General features: G+C 43.2%; 1 protein-coding gene across 2 annotated transcripts in view; it reads right to left on the bottom strand.

The window, feature by feature from the left end:
* Positions 1–11,838, bottom strand: part of KLF7 (KLF transcription factor 7) — a 63,963-nt gene extending 52,125 nt beyond the window's left edge. For both annotated transcript variants that reach the window (XM_050916202.1, XM_050916203.1), the window contains exon 1: positions 11,292–11,838. In XM_050916202.1, coding sequence (XP_050772159.1) covers positions 11,292–11,393 — 102 coding nt within the window. In that variant the 5' untranslated portion in view covers positions 11,394–11,838. The remainder of the gene's footprint in view (positions 1–11,291) is intronic.
* Positions 11,839–12,591: the final 753 nt, after the last annotated feature.

The raw sequence follows: 12,591 nt of genomic DNA, 5'->3' as shown, positions 1-12,591 counted from the left end.
TTTTGTAATGAAGTTATCAATAATTTTGGTGTCTAATGCTGCAATGGGCTTTCCACACTCAGCTCCTAAATATTATGACCGTGGTTTTCTAAAGACATTAGTGATTTTTGTTAATACCCAACTGGAGACAACTTAAAAATGGCTCCTGCTTTCAGAAAATAGGTGGGTGGTTCAGCCCCTTATGAAAACAATGGACCTTTGAGGTGTTTCCAGATGAAAACCTCAGCCCATCTTCCCATCATTCTCCCTCAAAATTCTTATCTTTAAAAGTAGTAGGAAAAAATATTTAAAATACCATTTTATGTAGATCAGCAAGCACCCTTTGCTTTTCCTTCAGTACCTAGAGACTATATATTTGGAGTGGAGAACTCCTCACTGCAGGATTCAACTTGGCATTTTGATTTCTCTGCTCTTTCTCAAAACACTTGTGGCTTATATCAGATATAAAAACAAAATAGAAAAACCTACTGCAAGCCGGCACATCTAACACAGAATATTTAATCAGGGTACCCTAAAACCTATCTGCTATCCTTCGAGAAAGATCAATACAGGAGTCACTCTTTGAAATCATAAAGCTGTCTCGTGAAAGTGGAAAATCAGGGCTGAATAAACATAGAGAATGTCATTGTAGCCAAAGGAGGACTAGAGAGCATTGCTGTAGAATAGCCCAAACGGAATTTGAGGCGATTAGCATAGCTTCCTCACATGGCTCTGTGGACAGAATTCTTGAACCTGGAAGGATCATAATTCCTAGGGCTCCAATTCAGAGAAACATCTCTATTCAGGAAAGCACTTAAGCACATGCTTTAATACCCACTGAAGTCAGTGAAGTTAAACATATGTTTAAGTGTTTTACTGAACTGGGACCAAAGGGGCTGATCATACATTCACTGAGGTCAATGGCAAAGCTCCCATTAACTTTGTACAGGATCAGTACCTAAGTGACTGAGGGCATGTCTATATTACACGCTGGATTGATGAGAAGTGATTGACCCAGCGGGGGTCGATTTATCCCATCTAGTCTAGACGCGATAAATCGACTGTCAAGCGCTCTCCGGTACTCCACAAGAGTGAGAAGCACAGGCAGAGTCGATGGGGAGCGTCAGCCATCAACTTACCACAGTGAAGACACTGCGGTAAGTAGATCTAAGTACATCAACTTCAGCTAGATAGGTTCCCTCCCCAGCCCCCTCCCCCCCCCCAGCGTAGACCAGGCCTTTCTCTGTATGGAAAGATCCCACAGAACGACACAGAGGTGAAACCTGTAGAGTTCTATAGATATTACTCGAAAAGCCTACAGAATGATCACCTTTTAAAAAAAACTTCGAGAGAAAGAATGAGACACTTAAATTCGGCAGCATGGTTTACTCACTTAAATTCGGCAGCTTGTCACCTCCTATTCTATAGGACTTTCCCATATGCCCTATTTTTCACAGGAAACTAGGTAGATTCTTCTTTAGATTTAGTTTGTACAGAACCATGTGACATACACTTATCCCAAAGCTCCCAGCCACAGAAGCCATTAAAACGGCTTTTATAAGCTATTTCAGTCAGCACATACATCATTGTCATACTAACCCCATATCCATTCATCTCTCTTCTCCGTACCCCGAGACACAGGCAACCTCTAAGTTACATCGCTGCCTCATTGCTCTCATATTGAGCAGACATGCAGTATTGCCAACTCTGGCAATTTTATTGACAATCTCACAATATATGATATTTCCCTTAAAATGCCGGCTCTTAGAGGTACGTGGTTATGTGAGAATCTCAGCTTTCATGTTTCTAAGAAATGAATACAATTCTAGCTTTCATGGCTGTGCAGAAAAGCCTGAAAACATGACCTAGTTAAATGCAAAGGGCTCAGAACCGGAAGAACCTCCCATTTTTAATCTCATGATTTTGTGGGGCCCTGACATGTGATACAGTATTGGAGTGGGAGGTAAGTTTCTGGAAGAGTAGAGGGGTATAGAGTTATCAAACCTGGTATTAATCTCTTCTAGGCCCTAGGCAGGGACAGTGGTGTAACCAATCTTGCTCAGTTTTTATACCCCCTGAAGCAATCTTATTCAATCTTATTCACTGCACTTTGCTTCCCCAATTACTCATTTTCAAATGCACAAAAAGAGAATAAAAGCCACTCACACCACATCTTTCCACCCATTCAATTCACACAACAATGCAAAAGGTTTCGCCAAACAGGCACTACATAGGAATTCCAGTAGACAGTGAAGGCAGCCTCTCCACTGCTAACATGTCAGAGACAAAGCAGTTTCTGGTTTGATGCTTTCCTTATGAAGCACCAGCTCATCTTCCTTCCCTCACCCTCAACCACCCTTTTTCATACTTCCTTACTCACATGGCAGCTCTTAGTAGCTCCAGTTGAGGGGGATGGTTTTGCAGAGCACTGTGCGTTTTCCAGCCTGACAAGGAAGGCAATATATGGCTACAAAAAAGTTTCAACCAGTTCATTGGCTGAATTAAGCCTTGTAGAGCAAGCTATGCTTTGGCCAATGCACTGGTAAAACCACCATGCAATTGCAGGAGACGAACAAAAACATGGAGCTTTTCATCTCCCCCTGTACAGTTGAAAGGGGAACCAACATAAAGGTTCTAAGTAACCTCAAACCATTCAGGGACAGCAGGTTCCTAAGTTAGGGACAAGAAGGAACTGGCACGAAAGCGGAAGCCTCATGCAGAGCCAAGCCTTACACTTCACGGGGCAACAGACAACGGGCCCAAGCTTCCAGAAAAAGGGGTAGGGAGTCAAGTGAGACAATCAGCAGCCTCTCTCTTCATTCCCACCAGCAGAAGAAAATCTGATGGGGAGTTGATTCCTGGCTATCTAGCGTGGGGTTGAGGAACGATCAGTGAACTGCAGAACCTGGAAGGGCCAGGAAGCCCAAAAGAGCAGGGCTCCAAGTGGTTGCTTACACTTGGAAAGGGACGCTGGCCATTTAAATGTCACATTATTAAAACCAAACGACTAACAGCGCATTAGCTCATCAGGAGCAAAAGCATTTTTGAAAATCTAATTTACTTGTCATGCTCCCTGCATTTCTCCCAGCAGGGCAATCAAAAGCAACCAAGGCACTTTCACTTTCGTTACTAGTTACTTTCACTTTCGGGTAACAGCGCTGGAACGTGGTAGTGTTGGCCCTGCCAAAACAGCAGCTGGGCTGGGTTCTTTGTTTTGTTTTTTCCTTTTAAAATTCTGCTTCCCATGGAAATATTTCTATTGATAGTAGGCTTTGTCAAGAGCTATACTTATCTGCAAAGTCTAAATGTGTGGCCAAACAGACTTGATGGCATTGCCCCTTTGACGCTGACCTTGAGATACTTGTACATAACAGAATAATTTATAAATCTGGATAGTTATTGGAACAATTTTCTGTGCGCCAATGTCCTTTTCCTTCAGATCCCTCCTGAAAATCCATTTTCTCCACAATGCCTTCCTATGCTCTGCAACTGCTCTTCAATTCGTTTTAGTGTCGGAACTGTTCCCCTGTATATCCTATAATCTTTAGGCCCCAGTTCTTCAGTTGGATCCACAGCTGCCCAGAGCTTTGGCGATTCAGCTGTGGGATTGGAGCTTTAAACTCTTCAAAGCATGGAATTTCTACATCGAGATTGGATGTTTTTCTAAGAGAGAAGCTCTAGTTCAAACAGGAATTATTTCAGGGAAGTTCTGTGGCCTGTGTTAGACAGGAGGGCAGATTAGGCGATCACAGTGGTCCATTCTGGCCTTGGAATCCTGACTTCAGTGATTTATGTATTTACCCAAAGTCCTATTTTTTTTTAAATGACATTGGCATTTAGGTGCTTAATTACTGTTGACTTTCAATCAGACTTAGTGACTTAAGCGCTTTTGAAAATTATATCCTTTATCTTTTTGCATGTTTTAGAGAATGCCCTATGTGTCCTTATGGCTCTCTCTAAAGCAACGTATGCAGTGCACAGACAACTGCATACAAGAGTATCGAGGTGTGGAACCGTTCTGGATTAGAAGGGGGTACCTCAGATTTACAGAAAAGGGGAAAGTAAGCACCCATTCCAATCAAAAACTTTAAACGCCACATCACGTTGAAAGATCAATAGATTGTTTTCTTTCGGTGTCTGACATAAGTTTCCTATTCACCGCCTTCTTTTATACCTCTACCTCTCTGCGAAAGTTAGGTCAAGTTAGTTCTACCTGCTGTTTTCTCTAAGATGTCATAGACTAATTACATACATTCTGGGAGGTGGAGCAGTGGAGGTGGGGGATTAAGCTTACATGTAAGAACAATTTTTTAACCAGAGGCAAGATTGTGAGCACTGCTGAGAGCTATTAGAGACGGGGAGCTGTCCCACAGTTTCAGCAGATATCAGTCCAACGAATGTAGGGAATTAAACACCAGGAATATAGTGTAGTAAGTCTCAGAATGAGCTAGCTATCTTAGATCTGCATCACTGCCGTGTCTGAGCATCTCCCAGTCTTTATCCTCACGTCAGCCCTGGGTGCTAGAGCCGTGCTGTTATCCCCATGGTACAGATGGGGAACTGAGGCACAGAGAGATTAACTGACTTGCCCAAAGCCTGTGATGGAGCAGAAATTGAACACAGGACTCACACAGGCTCTCACACTCACCACTGGACCATCCTTCCTTACAAGCTAATGTTGGGAATATAATGGGTGATACTCTACATAGGGCCCGATTCGCTGCCACTTCCTCTTCTGTAGATTGTAGGCACTGCCCAAAGGGCTTACAACCTGTCTCTTACCATGTATGTGTAGAGCAGTGTTATTAACTCGGGGTACTCCTCTGAGTCTCAGAACACGTGGTGTTTTTTCTTAAAGCTCCAGCTTGTGGAATCATGTAATTATCTGAGAATCTCAGCTTGCAAAGAATATATAAAAAATTAAGCCCATGACAAAAGTGCAGTTAACTTCAACATTGTAGGGTCAAGGGCATAATACACCTTTACAAAACATTTCAGTTAAACACACACATTCTCCAACCAAGTCAAAATCAGGGGAGGGAGGGGGAGAAAAGGAGCTCTTTCCTCAACAGATTTTAGTTACTGGGCCAATTGAGCTCCTTAGTCCTGACCCCAAATACACACACATTCTAACGAAGATGATGGCTGATATCATTAGCAGACACTAATGGAGGCATAGGAAATGGACACTTTCTGGAGGAACCTGAAGTTTGAAGGCAGGGGGTAGAAATCACAGAAATGACGCTTGTCGTTCCTGGGCCGTGCCAGCCTACTCCTATTAGAAAGGATGGAGTGGGAAGTTTTGCAGGTTTCTAGAAGAAGCTGTAGCATAGGATGATAGTCATAAGGCACCTGAAAGTACCGGCAGGGGAAGGAGGGCAATGCATGTGAATGAGAGAGAGAGAGAGTGTGCAGCACCATTCTTACAAAGCTCCATTATCACCTGCTTGGTTTCGCTTTATGGTCCTAAGCCAGTGTCCATTACAGTCAATGGAAAAACTCTCACGGACGCCAATTGGCTTTGAATGACCCTCTTTGTGGGTGAGGGCCACCTGTCCAAGTGCGACAGGCTTAACCTGGAATAAAATCTGTATCTTCTACACTGACACTTAATTTACTGAACCCCAATGCCACACTCGCCTGAGAAGATGAACAAGCTGTCTTCTTCTCTATAACAAAGAATTAAAAATAACTTAATATAGTTACAGATTTAAATGGAAGCTGCTTCCTCCCCATGCCCTTGTGAAATATGTCCTAATAGAGAACAGGGTTCCCCACAATGGAGAACCTGTAATAAGGCCTCAAAGGATTCAACAATATACAGAAAAATATTAAAGACAATTCACCTCCACCCTGAAAAGCCAAAATATGAAGCTATAACTGCATGGAACTGAAAATCTCCTGCCATTTCAAAATGATAGTACCTCTATTTAGTCTGTGTATATTGTGTGTGCGCGCACGCATGTGTGTATTGCAAGTGAGAGAAAGAGACAGGAGTATGTATATGGCGGGCGGGCTGTATATATATACACACACGTACACAATCTCACATTAGACTAGTTTATATATATATAATGTGTGTATAGACTCCAAATTATTTTTCTTTAAAGCACAAATACTCATTTGATTTCATGACCATGAGCTTCCACTACAAAAAAAAATATGCATTTGGTAACTGTATCTTTTTAACTATACTAAATAATAGAGAATATTTTCCCATTTAGTACCTTCACTATTAAAAGAAATACATTTACCCAATCTGAAGATCATACACAAGTCACGCATTAAATCAGCTATTTTATCCTTATAATGGAGTTTGCAGGTCTCCTTTGTGTCTACACATTTATACCAGTAATACTAAGTGCCAAGAAGTGATAATATAAACAAGGTTTCCTGTAAGTAAGAGACGCAGAAAATGATATGAACAGTGGCTCCAGTTTACTGATCTGATATTTTTAAATTTATTTTTGGAGGGTGACAGGAGCCTGCTTTCAGTTCCTTTAGCAGACAGCGAGCCTGTATACGGGTATTGAACATGGCTCACAGTCCAAATACATTGCATCACACATGTGGCTGTTCTTGGAAGTCAACCATTTCTGCAAGTTATCCTCAGGAGGCCTGATGTGCTACAAGCACTTAGAAATGTGTTTCACTGTGACTGGAACCAAGATGAAATTGCAATATTAGAGGAGATGGTTTAGTTTATGTAGTGGCCAAGTATGCCATTAAACTAGAACAATGAGGAGAGTGAGGAGGTAGGAACATTCTACAATGTAATTTATTCCTTTCCAGTAGCAGTGGAAATTTTTCCTTCAGGCCTGAACCTGACCCTATCTGCCAAATATAAATCGGAATCAACTAACAGAGTTCTTCTAGATTAGTCACATCATAATACAGTAATACATTGCACTTACATAGCACAAGGATCTCAAAGCACTTTCCTGGCATTAAACTATTTAGCCTCACAATGCCCCAGTATGTATTATTAAGTACTGTATTATCATCACTCATTTAACAGAGAGGAAAACATTTGCACAAAGATTTGCTCAAGGATATGCTGGGAAGAAGAGGAAGGGTGTCTACAGCAGAGCCAACCCCTCCCCCTCCCCGATTTCTCGAGTCCCAGTCCAATGTCTCAACTCATCCTTTCTTCCTGTTCTAGTGTAAGAGAAACCAAGCTTAGTTCATCTAAGAACTAAAGAATCATCCCAGAGAGAAGGAATTCAAATTAGACTAGAAGCATCAACCCCTATGTTTGGAATCATATTTCTTTTTATCAGAAGAAGCGTTCCTGTTTCCAGTCCTCCTGGCGAATAGGAACTCTGACCCCACCCCTGACAAAACCTGGGAGAATGGGAAGGGCTTGACACCCAAACTCTGCTAATTTCAGAGTTCCCCTGGAAGCGTGAGGCCATAAGCATAGAGACCCTGTGCCTCAGCCCATCTTCCGGGCTCCCCTACTCTGATAGCAGGGATCCACTTTAGTTGCACTACCAAAGTCTTCCATGCCAGAGGCTATCCCTTGGGGTCCTCCTTTAAGGGGATGAGAGGCCTTGTAGAAAAAGGAATGCAGCCCCCGGCTGTTCCCTGACCCTTTTCCCACTGGTGGATTCTGCACCCTGGGAAGTCCTTCCTAAAGCCCAAAGAAGGGAGGGGTGGTTGTCATGGGGCAGCGGATGCCTCCCTCCTATGGAGTTGCACATCTGCAAGTGGATGATCCCCTCTGCACACAGCTCACCTAGTCCTGTGTCTTCACAGGATCAGGCAGACCCCTCCAAACCCCTCCCCTCCACCGGGGGTAACATGCTGTGGATCAAAGGCACCTCCTGGCCTTTTATTGTTTGAAATCTGCTTTACACACCCTCTACAGGTCTCGTTCAATATTCCCAGTGTCACATCTGGTGAATACCTCACAATAACAGTGCACGTGAACCCAGGGTTCTTTACAGTATAGGACAGGCAGGGAGGATTCATGCCAGCTCGGGCTTCCCCCTCTGAACAGGGTCCTAACATGTAGTCAGCTCATAGGAATGGATACCAATGAAGATGGTTCAAATGAGAGCCACAGTGATGCACTGGAGGGCCATTTACAGAATATGTCCGAGCTACCAGGCAGTTGAAATACACCCTGGGCCTGATTTTTAAACATTCTGAGCCGACTACCACATCTATTGTCAATGAGAAAGCAATATCGTGGTAAATTGTGGTCCAGACCCTCCATTCCTTGCTCAGGCAAAATTCCCACTGATCTGAGAGGAGTTTTGCCTGACAAAAAAATCAGGCCTTAGGGAACTGCAACATTAGTTAACAAGAATTAGGCACCAAAGATTACACCCCCACATAAAAATGTACATGAAAATAATCTAAACACACAGCACCTTCAGATTCCATCTTAAATTTCAAACACGCAAGCCTTCCCATGTTTACAATTTAAGCTATGTTCTCCCCCTCCCTTTTGAAATCCACACATATAAATACATTTTTAATCTCCTACTACCAAAAATCTGTTCACTTTGCACTTACAGGTTGGGCTGTCTAATGACTGTCTTATTTTAACTTCCAACACTAATTAAGAGAAGCACAGATACTAAATTTCCTCTCACTTCTGTTGCGGGGGAGGGGAGGGGAGATCAGTTGAGTGCATGCAAGTGTTTAGCAACCAGCCTGAGCCGTCACTGCAATTAGTGATGCACATTTCATAATCGGAAACACTAGCAGTTGCATGCAACTGTCCCTACTACACACTTCACCAAGCAGCCACAAAACAGTGGCCCAAACTAGGGACAAAAGGAAGAAGGTTGTGTTAACAATTTCACCTAGCTTTAGGGTAAAACTATCAACAGCCCAGTTGTGTCTTTATAGTAGAGAAGGAGTTTTTAAACTGGCACACCCTAACCTCTCTACCACCAGTGTTATAAGCCTGTTAAACAAGAAACAACTTTTACCGACAACGTGATAAAGAATCTTGCTCTTCACCCTCAGAGCCATACTGTTGCCATCTTAAAAGAGACTAGAATAATTCTTAAAAGAGACTAGAATAATCTTCCAAAAGACTGCTGCATTGCTGGTGGAAGAGGTAGTATTCTGGATCGTTACTGTAGTATTTATATTGCACTGGGTTTTCATTTGAAGAGATGTTAGAATGATCCGTTCAAGCGCTTTCACTTAAAATTAAGGTGGCTACTTTACATTCTAAGGGGGCTCCATGTGATGGATTACTGCCCCGGGAAGAAGAGAGGCAAAGACAGACGTTACTAGTTATCTGTCTCCCAAAAGCACGGTCTCCAGATTACCACTTTTAAAGGCAAACAAATGGAAACCACACATGTCCCTGAAAGCTTTTTAACCTGATTATGACAACTGAAAGAGATTAGGAAGACAAAACACCTCTCTTTTTCAGTTGGTTTTACTTTGTACATTTGACAGCACCTTGTGCACCAGTCAGCTTCACTGTTCCCTGTGTCAGCCAGTTTTCCCCCAGTTGCTTGCGTGGAGACTTCACACAGCAACAGAGGAGGAAAAACATTATAAAAATAGGATGTACTATAAAACAACAAGAATTGGCCTGGGGACTGAAGGGAAGAGGTAGCCTGTGAAAATGGTCTTAGCTCCTTTTCTAAAAATTAGCTAAATTTTTTTAAGTGATGGTGTTCCTTTAAAATGTAGCTCTTACAATAGGATTGCTTTGATACACTATTGCAGAAAGTGAACTGCTTCCCTTCCTTGTATGTAGTGAGGCAGCAGTAGACAAAGTATCACATACAGTATCTGCCTTAGGCATGCTGGCTGTGTCAACAGATTATCTCACATTCAAGGGTCTAGACTGTTATTAATATGCAACTGATTCAACAGCAAGGACAATGCAGAATTAAATGGGGATTCTAAAATGAAATCATATTAACTGCTTCAGTTTAATTTAGCACGTTAAAAGTCTAAAGGAAACCAGATGTGACTGTCACCGAGGTGCAGACTGAATATTAATAACAAAAAGTGTTTCCCCCTTTGTAGTAGTAAGCAAAGTTGGACTGTCCAGTTGCAAATGAAATCTGAAAATGTTTGCCCCGGGGCTGCCAGTAAGCCTTTCATAAAAGAAAGCTGAAGCCAAAATAATTTGACTAGGTAAATCTCCAAGTATGCAAGCACAGCTCAAGTAGGTAACAATGCCACAGATTGTCCTGGAGTCCTACCATCTACCCAGAAACAAAAACAAAAAATCCTACCGCCCACTTACTAGAGAACTAACACATGCTAGCCTTGTGCTGGCAAATATTGCACTGGGTCAATGCAAACTGAAATCCAGCGGTCATTAGTCTTAACCTACTTCTGTCACAGGGTATGTAAGTTACATGAGCGCCACATGCCATTCTACCCACCCCTGACTATTCTTATAGACTTGTCGATTTTTTTAAGAGACACTAATTTACAGAATGTTGACAATCTGACTAACCTGTAATCACATCAGGCAACACAGTAGCTTAGCTCTTATCCTGCTATAATGAGGAGCCCTCTGTTTTTTCCTCCAGTATCCCAGTTGATAGTTATTTATGGTCAGTTTGTATTTGGGCTGGTCATAACTTTTATACATCTCACCCATTTCTCTATAAACAACTCTTCTCCTTGATATTATTTAGTCATGTCACCCATCATTTTTAATGCATACATAATACCAGATTTCCACCTTTAGAAGTACTCCAGTTCCTTCTGCATATTAACCCTATAGTGTCTCAGTACACCCTGGTGGTTGAAACCAGCCTGAAATGTTACTGTCTTAAACCAGTTTAAGATACAACAAGAAGTTTTATCTGTCCAGAACAATTCAAAAATCAGTTGTCTTTCTTATTCCAGATTTCACTTACTGTCTTTTGCTGTTGATACCATTCCCACCCCCAGCACATCTCTAAATTAAGGCAGGATTTTTAGTGACACATACTAATTACCAGGAAAAAAAAGAATGATCTATTCCGTTTCCACCAGCTGCCAGTTGTCAACACTGGCTGGAACAAGTGATCAGCCTTGTTTCAAAGAACAAAAAAAAAAATCACTAAGCTTTAGGAATAATAATAAAAAACAAAACCCAAAGAATGTCACCGGATCTCAGATACTGCCTGGTGTGTTTGTATGACTGAAGGTAGAAAGCTTTGAATGGACTGCTCTGTTTCTAATTGAAAAAAAAAAAATTAAGGTGTTAGCCCCGCACACAAAAAACCTCCAAATTAAGTATTAAAGAAAAATAAAATAAAATCAGAAATGCAGCCTCAACGCACCGACTGTCTGCACTTAAAAGATTTACAGGAGTAATTTAAATGGTTCACCTGCTGCCAGTTTTCCTCCAAGGATGGCAACGCTGAGAAGTAGCCGGTGTCGTGGACAAGCTGTAGTTCCTGGAATATACTATAACTAGCCAACACATCCATGCTGCTGCTGAGCAAAACCCTTTTGTTTTGTTTTGTGTTTGTTTGTTTGTGGTGGGGTTTTGTTTTTGATCATAAAAAACAACAATAGATCCAATGTCCCCTTTTTGTTTTGTTTCTGTCACACTGTTACAAAAATCAATTCAGGAAAGAGAAGGGAGGGAGAAAAAAAACCCAGTGAGAATGGCTAGGTGCACCCAATATGTACAGTGCAAACAGCAGCCAGCAAAAGAGGGGGGACTCTTCCACTTGTAGTTAATGCAATTCCCTTCCAGGGCTCTAATCACTCCACTTCTTGGACCAGGAAGAGGGAATGCAAACTCACTGACACGAAACTGCCATCTATTTCTGCATTGCTGCTCGCTGCTCAGTGCAATCTTTGCTCTTTATTTTTGGGAGGTTGCATTTTTTTTTCTCGCGATCGCTTTTTTTCTCAGCCCCCATTGTCCCCCCCCTTTCAAAGCCAATCCCCCCCGCCTCAATCCTGCAAGCTCAGAGCCCCCCCGTTCTCTTCGTCCCCCTCCCCTCCCATCTTTTCTCCGCGCAGCCGTCAGCTCTTGAAGGAAGCTGTCCATTAAGACAACGCGTGACCATGTAAGGCGAAAAGGGGGCGGTGGGGGGAGGCCATGAAGTCACTGAAGCCCAATGAGGGCCAGAAAGAAGGGGTCGGAGGCGGAGCCTGGCACGGAAGAGCAGTGCGGATTGGATGGGGGTTGATCTCCCCGCTGCCTTACAAGGCAGGCTACGGCGAGCTATTTTTAGAGGGCTATATAAGGGGCGCACGGCTGCGCGCGCCTGCCTGGGGATGGGAGAGGGGGTGATGGAGAGACACGGGCCCTGGCTGTGGGTTAGCCGTGTGGGGAGGTTTGCAAAGAGAGCCCCGTTAGCTGCGGGCTGTCCGTAAAGAGACACGGCAGGTAGGAGCTCGCCCCGTGCCCGGCTCCCACGCAGAGCTGGGCCAGCAGCGTGCACACACAAGGACCCACACCATCGCCCCCTCCCTGCCCCACCAAGGGTGCACCAGGGCTCTGAAATCTGCAGCCTCGGGTGGCATCTGAATTGCAAAACCCCAAGTGTTTCGGGGAGACGGACTTGCTCGTTGTTTACCGTTGTAAGGAGAGAAGCGCCACTCTTAAAATACAAGGCACAGCCGGGAGGGGAGGGCAACACTCCTGTTCGGAAGGAAGTAGGATCTGGCTTC

This window comes from Gopherus flavomarginatus, chromosome 10 (genome assembly GCF_025201925.1).
Source record: "Gopherus flavomarginatus isolate rGopFla2 chromosome 10, rGopFla2.mat.asm, whole genome shotgun sequence".
Lineage (NCBI taxonomy): Eukaryota > Metazoa > Chordata > Testudines > Testudinidae > Gopherus > Gopherus flavomarginatus.
The sequence above is the reverse complement of the archived record's forward strand: the minus strand, read 5'-3'. Positions and strand labels throughout refer to the sequence as shown.